Raw genomic sequence first — 18,047 nt, 5'->3', positions numbered from 1 at the left:
GTTCTACAGAAGAATTCAAAATATCTGTGTATATTCCTTGAAGAGGAATCTGGACTCTGCCCCAAAGCTGCACTATTTTCTCTGGATTTCGCCTCCCTTATCTCTGCATCCCCTCCCTTCCCTGATTAGCAACTGTTTGAATTTGCCTTTTGGAACTCAGGGAAGGTCATGGAGGCTGAAGCTTATTTTCTAATATCAACGAATGGGGGGACATAGAAAGGCCTGTGGGCCCAGGAGCCCCACAGGGTCCTGCTCTGCTTCTGTACTATAAGATCCCACCAGTTTTTTCACAACTTCATCAACATTGGATAGTATCATTTATAATTTTTATTCTTCTTCCTGGTGCTCTGTTCTAGGAACCGAGTGGGTCTAGATATCAGGACTCTTTGGAGTCTCATCTGACTAAAATGGATCTGTCTTTTTAGCGCAAGCATTGTAGGTGAACCATCAATCTTTTCATAGTAACCATATCAGTTGTGTAAACCTTTAAACCTCACAAAGAGCTTTCACACCTATTATCTCATTTGATCCCAACAGCAATCCTGTAAGGGATAGATATTATTATTTCTGTTCCACAAATTAGGAAGCTGTTATTATTGCCATTATGAATAGTTCAGGAACAATCAGTTATTCAGAAGCGTTCCTGATGGGTGGGGTCAGTCTTATCCCTGGGCAGAGAAAGTGCTGGAGAATGATTTTCCTGCCTCTACCCCTTCCCTCCCACCATCACGATATTTATGAAAGGGCTTCCAGCCTTTTGTTTTCTTGGCAGGATGGCTGTAGCCTTTTGTTGATGGAGGAAACATTAAAGGTCTTTGTGTGGAAACAATGGCTGTTTGTTTTAGGAGACAGTATTGTTATCTCAAAGATGCACCTGGGACTGCCCCCCAGCCCCCATAGGAGCGGCTCTGAGCCAAGGCAAGGCTGGGTCCAGTCACCATGGAGCAGGGGAGGAGGAGGGCAGAGGCCCTTGGCCTTTGATGACTTGTGTCTACACATCAATTAGTGCCAACTGGATGTTCTTTATCCATTACTGGTTGTAAAGAAATGCCTGCCTCTGTTCACTCTGCTTTCTTTTAGGGGATTTGAAGTTCTGTCTGTAGATTGGTAGACTCTCTTGTTGGCTGGAGAGGCTGAAGTAAGCTCAGAGATCAGGAAGAATACATCTCTTTTTCGGGGGGAGGGTCACACCCTTGACATATGGAGGTCCCCAGGCTAGGGGGAGAGGCCTACTCCACAGCCACAGCAATGTCAGATTCAAGCTTTGTCTGTGACCTACACCATAGCTCATGGCAATGCTGGATTCTTAACCCACTGAACAAGGCCAGAGATTGAACCTGTGTCTGCATGGATACTAGCCAGATTCATTTCCGCTGAGCCACGACGGGACCTCCGGGAATACATCTTTTTAAAATTGAGATATAATTGACATATAACATTGTATTAGTTTTAGGTATACAAATGATAATCTGATATATGTATGTATTGTGAAATGATCTCCAAAATAAGCTCAGTCAACATCCATCACCACACAGTTATAATTTTTTCCCTGTAGTGAGAACTTTCAAAAACTACTCTCTTAAAAACTGTCAAATGTGGAACACAATATTATTAACTATAGTTACCATGCTGTGCCTTCCATTCCCAGGACATATTTATCTTATACACGGAAATTTTACCTTTCGACCACCTTCACTAATTTCTCCCACATCTTGCCTCTGCTAACCATCACTTTGTTCTCTGTATCATGAGTTCAGGAATTTTGGGGGGTGTTTGTTTGTTTGTTTGTTTTTTTAAGATTCTACAAATAAGAACATACAGTATTTCTCCCCCTCCTACACACACACATACCACATCACACCGTTTCTTTATCCATTCATTCGTCCATCGGTGGACACTTCGGTTATTTCTATGCCTTGGCTATTGTAAATAATACTGCAATAAACGTTATCTTTTTGAGACAGTGATTTCATTTCCTGAATAAATATCTAGAAGTAGAAATACTGGATCATGAAGTAGTTTTTTTTTTTTTTTTTTTTTTTGTCTTTTTAGGGCCACACCCACGGCCTACACCACAGCCACAGCAACACCGGATCCGAGCCATGTCTGCGACCTACACCTCAGCCCACGGCAACGCCGGATCCTTGACCCGCTGAGTGAGGCCAGGGATTAAACCCGCAACCTCATGGTTCCTAGTCAGATTCATTTCCGCTGCTCCACAATGGGAACTCTGAAGTAGTTCTATTTTTAATTGTTTGAGGAAACTTTCATAGAGGATGTCTTTCTTGACTGAGCACACCCAGAATTAACAAACGAACAGAAAGATATTGGAGGTTCAGGAAATGTGTGTGGGTGCGCCCCATCCCGTATGTGGTTGTAATGATGCCTGAAGATAATTAGTGACGTAGAATCATAACATTAGTGAAGGCACATGATGATGGAGAGAGCAGAGGACCTGGAGAAAGATGACTTGCTTCAAATGATGGTGCAACCAGTTATTAGAAATGTGCCTTTGGGGGCTCCTGCTGTGGTGCAACAGGATCAGCGGTGTCTTGGGAGCACTGGGATACGGGTTTGATCCCCAGCCCAGCACAATGGGTTGGAGATTCTGAATTGCCACAGGTGCAGCTTAGGTCAGGACTATGGCTTGGACCTGATCCCTGGCCTAGGAGCTCCATATGCCATGGGGCAGCCAAAAAATGGGAAAAGCAAGCAAGCAAGCAAGAAAGGAAGGGAGGGAGGAAGGGAGGAAAGGAGGAAAAAAGAAAGAAAGGAAGGAAGAAAAGTGCCTTTGACAACTATAGGCCATGATATGTAAATCTCTGGAGGCCTTGATTTCCCTGTATTTCACATGAGGACAACATCTGCCTTTGTGAGACTGGTGGAAAAAAATAATGTACTTAGTACAGAGTCTATCATATAGTGGGCTTCCAGGAAGTATCAGTTGCCATTCCACATCATTTCCATAAATTAGGAAATATTGAAATGTAAAGTTGAACCCACGGGAAGCCTGAGATCTGTTTGAAATCACCAGGATAATGCTTAGCAAGGATCAGAAAGACTAGCCCTCTAAAAACACTTGCCAGGGCGTAACAATGGCCATGGAATAATGATTTCATGCCTCTTCTAGCACCCTCAGCTCCCAGACACAGGAGCCCATCCAAACACAGAGAATTTCAAAGACTTTCTAGGGTGAGGTGATATGAGCCAGTTCAGCTTAAATAATAGGGGTTTCGGCACCATCAGCAGGCTTCGGCCTGTATTTGCTGTAGCAAAATTCCCCAGTGTCCCAGAATTTCCAGGGCCTGGATCACTTTTACAAGACTCATGGGCCCGGACATTATCCTGTGGTCCAATGCTGACAGCTTGTCATCTAGTTTTCCCCCATGGGGGGCGGCCATTGGTCTCTAGCAATACGGTGGGACATTTAAGTGCTAGATTTTAGGATCAGGGAAAGGAGCAGCTGTGTTTCCATCCAGCACAGAAGTGCAGGCAGTACTAGCTGATAAAATCTGGGGCATCACATATGCGAGTGGCCAGAGAAGGAACACGTAGCTCCCATACCTAAGGCATGGGTCTGGGTGCTGCCTCTGCCTCTCGCCAGCTGAATGACCCTGAGCAAATCACATATACTCTGAACTTCATAGGAAACTGCTCCTGGGTAAGGTGGAATTATCAGATCATGTCTGACAGGCTTGTAGGGAGACATTGCAGGGGAAAAGCTTTTTGAAAGCTATGAAATGTGGTATACAGATAAGAGATACAATGTTTATAAGGATCTCTTTACACCATGGGGTGGTGGCAGCAGGAAGTCCAGGGTTTTAAGTTCAGGCAGATTCTCAGGTCTGCGTGGAGTGCTAGTTACAGAAATAAGGCTTAGGGCAGTGGTTCTCAAAGGTGTGCTCTAAGGACCCCCTGAACATATTCGGAGACCCTTTTAGGGCTTCATGTGGTCCTCCCTTAACCAACTACATGTTCGTGGCAGGTCATATTTTCTTCATATACTTCAAGTAAAACAGTGTATTGCAACAGATTGAATGCTGAAACACATATGAGGATCCACGTCTTCTCTTAAGCCAGACATTAAAGAGATGTGCAAAAATGTAAAACAGTGCCACGTTTCCCACTAAATTGTTTTGCTTTGTTTTAGAAAGCATGAATGTTTTTCATAAAAATATGTTTTATGTTTATATGTATTGAGCTTATCATTGTTTTTCTTTTTTCTTTTTTTGGTTTGGCCATGTCCATGGCATGCGGAAGTTTCCGGGCCAGGGATTGAACCTGTGCCACAGCAGTGACAATGCCAGGTCCTTAACCTACTGAGCCACCAGGGAACTCCCAATCATTGCTTTTATTTTATTTTTTCAATTTATTTTTCTTTTCTTCTAGGGCCACGCCTGCGGCATATGGAAGATCCCAGGCTAGGGGTCGAATCAGAGGTACAGCTGCCAGCCTACACCACAGCCACAGCAACACCAGATCCCAGCTGCATTTGCGACCTACACCACAGCTCACAGCAACACTGGATCCTTAACCCACTGAGCGGGGTCAGGGATTGAACCCACATCCTCATAGATACTGGTCGAGTTTGTTTCCACTAAGCCACGATGGGAACTCCCCAATCATTGCTTTTAAATGAATGAATTGATAAATATTTTAATGTTTCCTCAGTGGTTTTTTATTGTTTTTGTTTTTTGCTTTTTAGGGCTGCACCTGCAGTGTACAGAGTTTCCAGGCTAGGGGTCAAATCAGAGCTACAGCTGCCAGCCAGCCTACCCCACAGCCACAGTAACACCAGATCAAGCCACGTCTGTGGCCTATACCACAGCTCACAGCAATGCTAGATCCTTAACCCACTGAGTGAGGCCAGGGATGGGATTGAAACTTCAACCTCATGGTTCCTAGTCTGAATCGTTTCTGCTGTGCCACGATGGGAACTCCTTTCCTCAGTTTTTTTTTTTTTTTTTTTTTTTTTTTTTGTCTTTTTTTGCCATTTCTTGGGCCGCTCTCATGGCATATGGAGGTTCCCAGGCTAGGGGTCGAATCAGAGCTGTAGCCACTGGCCTACGCCAGAGCCACGGCAACGCGGGATCCGAGCTGCGTCTGCAACCTACACCACAGCTCATGGCAACGCCGGATCCTCAACCCTCTGAGCAAGGGCAGGGATCGAACCTGCAACCTCATGGTTCCTAGTCGGATTCGTTAACCACTGAGCCACGTTGGGAACTCCATCCTTTCCTCAGTTTTAATTTCTATAAGGTAGTGATTGATAGCTATAACCCAAATAAACAAAAATTTTCTGGAGTCCTCAGTAATTTTTAAGAGTTACTGGGGTCCTGAGAACACAATGTTTGAGAACCACTTGCTTCGAGAATGCATCTGAGCTAGTCAAACCAGATTATTTCACAGCATGGAGGAAAAGGACAGATGAGATAAGGAGAGCTTTTTAGTAAAGGGTTCAAACTAAGGACAAGAGCTGGGTATTGACACATTCATTCATTTAAACATTTATGAGGTCCTACTATGTGTCAGGCCATAGTCAAACTATCAAAGGGTTTGAAATACAGAGACTCATCCTCTGCCTGCAAGAAGCAAAGGAGGCAGACATGTAAACCAATAGTGATATATGATGTGATGAATTGGATGGGGAAGGAGTGCTCCTGGGCCCTGGCAAGATATGGGGGGCAAAATGGTCAGAGAGACCTGGGAAACATTCATATCTGAGGAGGCCAAAATCACTGCCAGGGAGGCCTAAAGTCACTGCCATTTGCTTGCTTGTTTGTTTTAACATCATTGGCTGTCAGCCTGGAGGAAGCAGGGGTTGGAGGAAGAAAGAACCAACTAAGGGCTCTGGTTATGGATTTGCAAGAGCTTTCCTGTATTCACAGTCTGGAAGGGTAAATATGAGAGGAAAATGTAAAATAGTATGTCTCTGTTCCTTATCAAAAAATTCCACCCCAACCTCCTCCCTGCCCCCACCCCCAAATCCTGGGTATATCTTTATTGAAATGTTAGCTAATACAATCTTGGTTTTTAAAAAAATCTAATAATTTAGAGAATGTTAAAGGCCACTGTTATTAACCACTGTTAATAGTTTGGTATATATCATGTCAACCGTTTTCTAAGCACATATAAATATACATACATTTTAGATAAGAGGCTTTAGTTGGTTTCCACTAGAAGGCTGTTTGTGAGATGGCATGTCTGCCAAAGGTAATAAGTGTAGGAGACTTTCCTAAGGTGTTGATGGCTGGTGGCAATAAAGCCAGTGTAGGAGGATCTCTTGATGCCCTCTGTAGAAAATAACTCACACTTCAAAATATCTGCCAGCGGTGCCAGCTGGCAGTGAAGGCAGGGAGGGACCAGGAACACTGCTTCTTGCTGGGTACCTCTGTATCCTGAACTTCCTCTCCCAACACCTCTTTTCTTTTCTCTAATCTCTCTCCCCAGGCTCCAGTCGACTTTGCTTTCTTCTCATCCATATCTGTCCACAGTGTTTGACTCTGCTTTCTTTCTATCTTTCTTTCTTTTTTTGTTGTTTCTTTTTTTAGGGCCGCTCCTGCGGCACATGGAGGTTCCCAGGCTAGGGGTCTAATTGGAGCTGTAGCTGCTGGCCTACACCAGAGCCACAGCAACACGGGATCCGAGCCGTATCTGCGACCTACACCACAGCTCATGACAACGCCAGATCCTGAACCCACTGAGCAAGGCCTGGGTTCGGACCCACAACCTCATGGTTCCTAGTCAGATTTGTCTCCACTGTGCCACGACGGAACTCCTGATTCTTCTTTCCCTTTGACTTTCTTCCCTGGTCCATTGGCCATCGCTTTCCCCCATCCTTCCGTCTCTGACACAGCTTCTTGAGATTTCTTTGAAAGCTTCTCTCTGCTAGGAACTCCAGGGAAACGTTTTTCATTTTGGTTCTTGAACCCCAGTGAAAGTTTGATAATGTGTTTCAAGGAGTTCATGGCCTTTGAAGTGATAATGACATGGTCTCTATTTCAATTATTTAAAAATCAATCCCTATATTAATGACTTAAATATGTCTTCCTTCTTATAGAACCATTTGAGGGCCTCCAGTTGTGTATTGAGTGAACATGCCCTATAATAAAGGAGGTGATGCATTTATCTGCAGTGTCTGAAGCTGTCTTCATATATTTTTCCTGGATTGCCTTTATTTTGCAACGTCTCATGAGCCAATCAATGATGAGGCTACCCTTAACAGACCCTGTTACTCCAGAGAGAATCAATTCTTGGCATTGGATGAACATATGATTTGGTCATGGTATTGATTATCATATAATCTTCACGGAATCCTTGATGCATGCAGCTTGGACTGCAAAATTACAGGTGAAGTCCAGGGCTTCTGTGAGTGAAATCCCTTGTTACCGGCTCTACCGCTTTAGTCAACTTTCTCTGATCTTTTGTTAGGACGGTGTATGAAATGGCTAGCTCTAGTCTTGCCTGGTTTCCCAGCTTTCCTGGGTCCACAGTTTCAAGGATTCTAGCCATGGCACCCTTTAACATTAAGCGCTCTTCTCTTAACACGTCCTCGGTTTTAGTATTAAATGTCTCTTCGGTGTAACTAGATATAGGCAACAAACATCTTTAAACCTCAACTCTGTACTATTCTCCATGATGATCAGTCTCTGGGAAATCTCAGGCAAAATCATTCAAGGAAATGGATAAGAGCAAACACGGTCTTCCTTATAACTTTCTAGGTGTAGAACCACTTCTGACTCACTAGCCAGAAAAAAACCCCATCCTAAAGGCAGGTCTCTTATGTTATATCCCAGTTGGCATCTTCTCTTGAAACAGTGTACCCTTCTTTGTAGAGACCAAAGCTGTATATGCCTTATATATCTCTCATGACATTGCTGAAGTTCATTCTATGTCTTGAGGTTTATGGATAACATAAAAACTATGCTATTTGGGGGCAGTATTTTTCTTTCCAGGATGGCTCCGAAGAAGACCATCCATCTTCCTCAGGGCTTTGACCTCCTGGTTTGACTGCTGTCTTAATAAACTAGCCAAACCATTCTGAAACTATGCAATAGTTTATAATGCGTCAGCTTAGGTTGTATTAGATCTATAAGAATCAATTGCTTTTGATCTCCCTTGCATCTGCACTAAGAAACTGAATAGAATAGAGAAGTTCTAGCAGCTGATCACAAGTATATCCTTGTGGCCCGTTCCTTAGTCCCATCTCTAATCATCTAGGTATCTTATTTCAGTATATCATCTCCTGAGATAATGTTACATTGATTCAGCACGGGCAGATATTTATAGGTCTTTCTACCCCTGTCCTAAGGTCTCAGAGCTACCAGAAATTTTAGGGGGATTACTAGTCAGCGCTTGGATTCCTGTTCCACTTCTCCAAATGATCACCTTCAGCCTGATTGAATTCCTTCAAAAGCAACTCATAACGCTTTAGTCCTAAACTGGATTTCCTAAGAAATTGGCCATGTCTAGTCATAGGTTCTCTAGAAATTTAATCTTCTCAACCTAAGCCCTGAAAGGCTTGGCAATGCTCATAGACTTAGTTACCAAGGCAGATATGAGTGATCTCGTTCTCTCTGGTATGTTCTTTTTATGTACACTGATATGAAATCCTCCAGTGAACGCTCTGAGAATTTAACCCTTCCCTCATTTCCAGGTCACAACTTTCTTCTGCCTACTGCCCATCTTAAGAAACATGAGGCATTTGGAATCCAACTTTGGATGAGCCAAGAGTATTAATCAGAATATGCAGGTGGGATAGCAAGCAGAGAGTGGAAGGAGGAATTGCCCAAGAAGAACAGCAATAAAAGAATTTCTCATAGTGGACATCCTATGAAGAAAAGGAAAAGTGAGAGTTCCTGTCATGGTGCAGCAGAAAGGAATCTGACTAGGAAACATGCCATTGCGGGTTCCATCCCTGGCCTTGCTCAGTGGGTTAAGGGTCCAGCATTGCCATGAGCTATGGTGTAGGTTGCAGGCGTGGCTTGGATCTGGCATTGCTGTGGCTGTGGTGTAGGCTAGCAGCTACAGCTTGGATTTGACCCCTAGCCTGGGAACCTCCATATGCTGCGGGAGCGGCCCAAGAAATGGCAAAAAGACAAAAAGACAAAAAAAAAAAAAAAAAGAAAGAAAGAAAGAAAAGGATAGTTATGTGCCATTAGCTAGTAATTAGGGCAGGGAAGGAGCTCGGTAGCATATAATGATGACCTATATGGCAGTCACCTGCGAAAGGGGACTCAGGAAACAACTGCTGGCTTATTATTATTGCTCTGAGCTGGGAAGCTCTTCCAGCAGTTCAAAAAAGAGGACAAGAATACTGTCCCTACTGTAAACACTGGAATGGATGAAATCGAGTTATTATCCAAGCTTACAATGATGATGAGTAATAATAATTATTACAGTCATGCTTCTTTAATAACAATATATTTTTGTCCCACCTATGTCCAAAAGGAATCTGAGCCAGCTTACATTAAAAAGCACAGAAACAATAAAATATAGTCCTTTAGAACTGCAATAAAAAGTCTTACCAAAAGAAGTGAGGAGAGAGAGAGGAGGAAGATAATTTGTACCAGAAAACTTAAGATAAACAAATATACTGCAAAGGAGAACAAAGCTGAAGTTCTTGGCAGCCGAAGCAAAGAGGAAAACACAGATTGTCTAATTCTCGTTGTAAGAAAGGTCTCACCAGTTAATAAGGTCACACCAGCTGCTAACTCTGGGAAGAAGTGGCTTTGTTGGATTTTATGTAAGGGACATGGAATATCATAATGGATAAAAGCGATGTTAAAAATAGGAGCTGCTTTTCTTTTGATTTTTTATACCTACCTCCCTTTAAATCTATATTATATCCTTATTCCATAAGGGCAATTTTTAGGAGTAGGGATAAATATTTACATACACATAGTATATATGTCTCTCTACATATGTGCATATGTGCATGTGTGTGTATATGAATGTTATGATATTTTAGAAACCTGACTTTACCCAGAAATAAAGTTCAGAAAGCTCTGAGAAATTAATTTTAGACATGTTGCTAGAATATCATCATCAGTTGGCTTTGTCAGCAAGTCCCCTTTAATATAGGGTAATAAAATATTTTAAATAATGTAGACTCTGATACAAATATGCTAAAATCATCCACTACCCTCCAGAGATGCTTAGACAGTAGCCAAAGCTTTCATAGCTCCATTTGCCTCATGCGGTCTTTTTAAAAAAAATTTTTTATTACTCAAATGAATTTATCACATCTGTAGTTGTATAATGATCATAACAATTTGATTTCACAGGATTTCCATCCCACAGCCCAAGCACATCCCCCCACCCCCAAACTGTCTCCTCTGGAGACCATAAGTTTTTCAATGTCTGTGAGTCAGCGTCTGTTCTGCAAAGAAGTTCCGTCTGTCCTTTTTTCAGATTCCACATGTCAGTGAAAGCACTGGATGTTGGTGTCTCATTGTATGGCTGACTTCACTTAGCATGATAGTTTCTAGGTCCATCCATGCTGCTAAGAATGCCGGTATTTTGTTCTTTTTAATGCTGAGTAATATTCCATTGTGTATATGTAGCACATCTTCTGGATCCACTCCTCTGTCGATGGACATTTAGGTTGTTCCATGTCTTGGCTATTGTAACTAGTGCTGCAATGAACATTGGAGTACATGTGTCTTTGCGAGCCACGGTTTTCTCTGGGTAGGTGCCCAGGAGTGGGATTGCTGGATCAAATGGTAGTTCTATGTAGTTTTCTGAGGAATCTCCATAGTGCTTTCTACAGTGGTTGCACCAATTGACAATCCCACCAACAGTGTACTAGTGTTCCTTTTTCTCCACACCCTCTCCAGCACTTATTGTTTGTAGATTTTTGGATGATGGCCATTCTGGCTGGTGTAAGGTGGTACCTCAGAGTGGTTTGGATTTGCGTTTCTCTAATAATGAGTGATGTTGAACATCTTTTCATGTGTTTCTCAGCCATCTGTATGTCTTCTTTGCACTCATGCAGTGTTTTTGAAAATGTCAGGTTGAAGTTCCCTCATGGCTCAGCGGGTTAAGGATCTGGCATTGTCACTGCTGCGGTGTCGGTTCAATCCCTGGCCCAGGAACTTCCACATGCTACAGGTGCCGCCAAAATAAAACAGAACAAAACTGTTTTTGTTGTTGTCGTTGTTGCTGTTTTTGTCTTTTTGCCTTTTCTAGGGCCGCTCCTGCGGCATATGGAGATTCCCAGGCTAGGGGTCTAATCGGAGCTGTAGCTGCCAGCCTACACCAGAGCCATACCAACGCGGGATGCGAGCCATGTCTGCGACCTACAACACAGCTCACAGTAATGCTGGATCCTTAACCCACTGAGCAAGGCCAGGGATCGAACCAATGTCCTTATGGATACTAGTCTGGTTCTTAACTGGCTGAGCCAAGATGGGAACTCCAAAACAGGCTTAAACTTGAATGGGAGTTTTTGTCTAGGTAATGAAAGTCCAAAGGAGGGCAGGGTTCAGGGTTGATGAATCCAGTGACTTAATGACATCATCAGAGGCCCTCCTGTTTCTGTTATTCAGTTCTGCCAGCTGCACAATCAATTTCATCCTAAGTCTGGATCATCTGAGGCTTTCTTTCTAATATCTGATAAGAGAGATTAGGTCCCAAAAGATTCCAGAAATCTCTCTTCATGAGTCCTTGGTCTGAAATGGATTATATGTTTATCTCTGAACAGATGATGGTACCAAGGGAGGAGTATTTATGGATTAGTTTAGGCTTGAGCTCCCTGTCCAAATTCATGAGCCAGGGTTAGATTCAGCATCAGCATCTGTGAAATAATTGGGACAGGTGGGATACCCTGAATAAAATCATGGAATGAGCCAAGAGAGGATCTTAGGTTCCAAAGATCTCCCAAAGCCAAGTACAGCACCCAGCACCTGGGAATTTCAACCTGTGACTTGAAAACAAATAGGTAGAATGATTTTTTACTTATTTATTTTTAATTTTTAAAAATATTATTATTATTGTTTTTTTTAGGGCTGCACCCGTGGCATATGGAGGTTCCCAGGCTAGGGGTTGAATCGGAGCTGTAGCCACCAGCCTACGCCAGAGCCACAGCAATGCAGGATCCGAGCCACATCTGCGACCTACACCACAGCTCACGGCAACACTGGATCCTTAACCCACTGAGCAAGGCCAGGGACCGAACCCGCAACCTCGTGGTTCCTAGTCGGATTCGTTAACCACTGCGCCACAATGGGAACTCCAATTCTTGATACAGATGTATATACCTTTATCTGTTTACACCAGAATGAAGAAATTTAAAGCTCTTTGTAAGATGTTGATCTTTTGAGTTTATGAAGTGCTTTCATAGTTTACCTCCTGACTCAGCTATTGAACTCTTCAAATAGTTTTCTTATAACGACACCTTATGAACTTGCACCATCTTAACTGTTTGTTTACTTTTGAAGAGAGTCAGGATCCCTAATCAGAAGGATTTTTTGAGTAGTAGAGTGAGGTAATACTATAATGTAGAACAGTGGCTAAATTCATGCATAAATTCAGTGTATCAGACCTGAGTTTGAAACCAAGTTCTACTTGCTTAGTATCTGATCTTTGGACATATTATTTCATAACATTCTGGATCTCAGTTATCCACATAAAATACAGATAGTTCCTACTTTATGAGGTTTTTTCAGGATTAGGAGAGTCAATGTATGCAAATCCCAGTGACTAATGAGTGCCAGTAATGGTGATTATTGTTATAATTCAACAACTGTGGATTTGATCTGAAGCCAAGGTTAAAAGGCATGATACAGTGTATGGAAGAACTTAGTTTATGTCCAAGAGGTTAAAAAAAAAAAAATCAGATTCTCTCTGTCGGATGGCCACCTGGGCTCTGAATCTTTTTCATAACATTCACATGCAGTCATTCATTGTCCAGGGTCTGAAAATTTCCTGGAATGAGGTCCTCACAATTACAAAACGGTAGTAAAGTACTAACATACTGGGAGTTCCTGTTGTGGCTCCAGGGTAATGAACCCAACTAGTATCTATGAGGACATGAGTTCGATTCCTGGCTTTGCTCAGTGGGTTAAGGATCTGGCATTGCTGTCAGCTGTGGTGTAGTTGCAGATGCGGTTTGGATCTGGTGTTGCTGTGGCTGTGGTATAGGCCAGCAGCTGCAGCTCTGATTTGACCCCTAGCCTGGGAACTTCCATATGCCGCAGGTGCGGCCCTAAAAAATAAAAAAAAGTACTGACATACTGACATTTGTGATATACCTGATGCAAATTCCGACTCCTCCTTGCTCCCTTCCTTTCTTTGGCCTAGTGTCACCTTTTGAAACACATGCAACAATCCCACTCCTTCACTGGATTTAAAGGAAGGAACCAGAAAGGCCAAGCACTGTCCATGGTAGGACCCTCCCCCGACACGTGACCCTCCGCAAGTGGTCCTTTGCAGACATTCTCAGGGGTGAAATGGATGTTTGTGAAGTGGTCCATTCCATAATGCAAAGAAGTTCTGCCTTTTATGGAGCTTAGGTTTTTCCCTCCTATAACTTCTTCCCCTTGGATACATTTCTGCCTTTAAAGCAGAACAGAATTTACTAGGGAGGCAACCAGATTTGCATTGGAACCTGGCTCCATTAGTTGTTTACCTTGGGCAAGTTACTTCAGCCTGGAGACTGGAAATAGGGAAAACAATAGCACCTAATAGGATTATTGTAGGATTTAATGAAATGGGCAAGTTAAACACTTAGCATTGGACATATATAGGTGTTTTGAGTATCGGTAGGCATTTGATGAGGTGAAACTATTTTTCTCAAAGTACGTAGTCTTTACTGTCTTGGATAATAGAGATGTTATGCCTCCATGAAGGGGTGACAACCAGTTCAGAGCAATTCTAATTATGATTGGTAATTCAGAGTTGAGGATTGGAGAGGAGAAAAAGATACAGCCATGAATACCACCCAGTGGCCATCCAGATGGTATTACAACAACTTAATCAGCTCACTGACCATCAGTTTTAACTGTGGTGAGATTTCAGCAGACAGAAGTTTGATTTCCAGCCCATTTCCCAGATGCGGAAGAGTTGAGTCTGAGTGCTCTAGATGCTAAGGATGGGTAGTCACAAATTTGATTTAGAGAGAAGTAAAATCATTTCTTGGAATTTATAGAGTGGAATGGGGAAATGCGGAGTAATAATGCTTTCTTTCTGCTGATTCCCCCTGGAAAAATACCATGTTTCTTGTAGGCCTAATCTAGTTTTTGGTGTGGTGACCTTTTTACAGATTATAGAGTTGTAGCCTCTTTTACTTCTGGTGTCTGCCCCTCTTGTGGCTGAAGTTGGTAGTGGCTTGCCGAAGGCTTCCTGATGGGAGGGACTGATGCCTTCCCACCAGAAGGTGGAGCTTTGTCTCCCGATGGGATTAGAGGCGGCTGTGTACCTGGGGGGTCCTTGGGCAGTCAGTTTACTGATGGGAGGGGCTGTGATCCCACCTGAACTGTTTGCCCTGGGGCTTCTCAGCACTGATGGGTGGAGCCAGATTTTCCCCAAATGGCCACCTCCAGAGGAAGGCACTCTGCTGGATATTCTCGAGAGCTTTGCTTCCAAAGTCCTTCCCCCACAACAAGCCACATTCACCCCTGTTCTCCCAGGAGGTCCTCCAAGAACTGCAGTCAGGTTTGACGCAGATTCCTATGGAGACTTTGCTTTGCCCTGGGACCCAGTACATGTGAAATTCTGTATGCGCCTTTTAAGAATGGGTTCTCCGTTTCCCCCAGTCCCGTGGAGCTCCTGCGCACAAGCCCCACTGGCCTTCAATGCCAGATGCTCTGGGGGCTCTTTCTCCCAATGCCAGATCCCCACATGTGGGAGTTTGATGTGGGGCTCAGAACTCTCCCTCCTGTAGGTGAGTCTCTATGAAACAGTTACTTTCCAGTCTGTGGGGCTTCCCACCCGGGAGGTATGGGGTTGCTTATATCACATAATAGCCCCCTCCTACCTCTTGATATGGCCTCCTCTTTGTCTTCTGGGGTAGGATATCTTTTTGAAAGTTTCCGGTCCATTTGGTTGAAGATTGCTCAGCATTTGGCTGTAAATTTTGTTGTTAGGAGAGAAGTTGAGCTCCAGTCCTTCTGTTCTGCCATCTCAATCCCATCTCTTCTCGTGCCTAATCTGGGACCACTCATTATCCTCTCCCCTAAGGATGGAGATGAAACTTCAGTCTACCACAAGGCATTCCCTTTCCAGACGGAGTGGTGAAAGATTTGGAAATGAAAATTCTTCAAGGGAATTGCACACAAGAGGCTGACAAATCCTACCTTAAATTTTTGTCATAATTACAGATATACAGAAAAGTTACAAAGATAATACAGAGAGTTCTTACATACATTTCAGCCAGATTTCCCAAATATAAGTATTTTACCACATTTACTTTTCCTTTGTCATTCTCTCTGCCTTCCTCTTTCTCTACACATGCACACACAAAAAACTGTTTAAGGAGTTCCCGTCGTGGCGCAGTGGTTAACGAATCCGACTAGGAACCATGAGGTTGCGGGTTTGGTCCCTGCCTTGCTCAGTGGGTTAAGGATCCGGCGTTGCCATGAGCTGTGGTGTAGGTTGCAGACGCGGCTCGGATCCCGAGTTGCTGTAGCTCTGGCGTAGGCCGGTGGCTACAGCTCCGATTCAACCCCTAGCCTGGGAACCTCCATATGCCGCGGGAGCGGCCCAAGAAATAGCAACAACAACAACAACAAAAGACAAAAAGACAAAAAAAAAAAAAGTGTTTAAAAGTAAATTGCAGACAGGAGTTCCCATTGTGGCACAGTGGAAACCATGAGGTTGCAGGTTCAATCCCTGGCCTCACTGAGTGGGTTAAGGATCCAGTGTTGTGTGAGCTGTGGTGTAGGTCGAAGACGCGGCTCAGATCTGGTGTTGCTGTGATTGTGGTGTAGGCAGCAACTGCAGCTCTGATTAGACCCCTAGCCTGGGAACCTCCATATGCCATGGGTGTGGCCCCCCAAAAAGAAAAAACAACAACAACAACAACAAAGAGTAAATTGCAGACATAATGCCCTATTACTCCTAAATACTTTAATGTGTATTTTCTAAAATCAAGGAAATGATCAATGTCAGGAAATCAATGACCCAGTACTATCCTCCAATGAACAGACCTTATTACAGTTTTACTAATTATTCCACTAATAGCCTGTATAGCAAAAGAAAAAAAAATTATGGTGCAGGATAATCTCCTAACTAGATGCACACATTGCATTTAGTTTGCACGTTTCTTTAGTCTCAATCTAGAACAATTTTTTAGTATTTTAGGAGAACTCCTTTTTCTTTCATGACCTGGTTAAAAAATTAAATAACAACTCATAACATGTAGACATTATTAAAAACTTGATAGAATTATAGAGATTTTAAAGAAAAGACAAGGATCCATCCGTTCATATTGATACGCATAAATGAAGAAATGAATGAGGAAGAAGGGAAACTCTTCTTGAAGAGAATGCCAACTAATAAATGCAGAAGGAATGTGGAATGAGAAAAATCACAGCTTGACAACCTAACAGTAATGATCAGGCAAAAGTCATCAGTGGACATTAAAAGTAGTAGATGAAAGACTAATGATTAACAGGGTATCTGCATAGTTTCAAAGTATTTTCTCACAAAAGATGTATTGATTACAAAGAGAAAAAAAATAATTATATATTGAAGAAAGCTGGAAGACACTGCCTTAACGAGATCAAAATTGACATCACCTGGAGTTCCCGTCATGGCGCAGCGGAAACGAATCCAACTAGGAACCATGAGGTTGCAGGTTCGATCCCTGGCCTCACTCAGTGGGTTAAGGATCCGGCGTTGCCATGAGCTGTGGTGTAGGTTGCAGACGCAGCTCTGATCCCTCGTTGCTGTGGCTGTGGCGTTGGCTGGTGGCAACAGCTCCCATTAGACCCCTAGCCTGGGAATCTCCATATGCTAAGGGTATGGCCCCCATTAGACAAAAAAAAAAAAAAAAAAAAAAAAAAATTGACATCACCAGTAATGATACAATGAGACAATTTGTGCCTCCCAATAAGATATACTGAAAAGGACACAATCTTACTTCTTTGGTATTCCTGACCAAAATGCATACCCTGAATTTAAACAGAAGAAAACATCAGACAAATCCAAATTGAGGGGAAATCTATAGAGTTAATGGCTTATACTCTTCAAATTATGCCTTTTAATCAGAAAAACTTAAAGCTTCCCTTGACAGCCCCACTTTAGACTGGATGTGTGTTAGGGTGGTTGGGGGGAGATCTAGTTCTTCAGGACAAAGGCCACCTTATTTTTGATCTGAGGATACTCTGAGTCCCTCTCTCAGGATGCACCAGGGCCAGCATCCTACTTCCATGGTTGCAAGAGGCACTGACTAAGGTACCGGAGACCACATCTCCATTCCAAGGTTTTGGCCAAGGCCCTGGTGTACTCTAGAATTTGGAGGCACTTTCCCAAGGGCATAGATATAGGGCAAATAAAAGGAAGCCCTACCTCATGCAGAAGGTAGAAATTTCTTTGTTCTGGGAAGCAGGAATTAAGCTGGTTCAAAAAGAGAAAAGTGACTATTCAGAATGACAATGCCAAGAGGCAATTACTGAGCGGAGTTCAGTCTTTCTGAGAGGAGTTAGAAGAAGAGGAGGAGCCCCTGTAACCACAACTCTTCACTACTCCATTCCCTGGTTTTCTCAGTGGCACTGTCAGCCTCCTATGCCAACTCTAGGGGATAGGTCCCCACGAGGTAGTATCTCTGGTCCCAGAGCAATGGCTTCCCTGTCTCCTCTGGATAATGGAGACGGGAACAGTATTTGGGACACAGCCTCTTGGGTTGGTTTCTAGTGACCTATGGAATGACAAGCTCCAGTGCCTATTACTACACCAAAGTCATGTCTGAGCTCTTCTTACATACCCCGTCGGACACTGGTGTCTCCTTCCAAACCATCGGCAGCATGGCGGACTTCTGGGATGTGAGTATGAGATCACCCCTACTTCTCCCCTCTACTTCTCGTTGGCCTACAGCCTGAGGCTAC

The 18,047-nt window shown here is 43.3% G+C and overlaps 1 protein-coding gene across 1 annotated transcript in view; it reads left to right on the top strand.

The window, feature by feature from the left end:
• PKD2L1 (polycystin 2 like 1, transient receptor potential cation channel) overlaps positions 1–18,047 on the top strand; it is a 35,881-nt gene that overhangs the window by 9,494 nt on the left and 8,340 nt on the right. Inside the window, 1 exon segment of the mRNA XM_001927121.4 lies at positions 17,857–17,984. Coding sequence (XP_001927156.2) covers positions 17,857–17,984 — 128 coding nt within the window.

The sequence above is a fragment of the Sus scrofa genome, chromosome 14 (assembly GCF_000003025.6).
Source record: "Sus scrofa isolate TJ Tabasco breed Duroc chromosome 14, Sscrofa11.1, whole genome shotgun sequence".
NCBI lineage: Eukaryota > Metazoa > Chordata > Mammalia > Artiodactyla > Suidae > Sus > Sus scrofa.
Note: the sequence above shows the minus strand (reverse complement) of the source record. Positions and strands in the feature narration are given on the sequence as shown.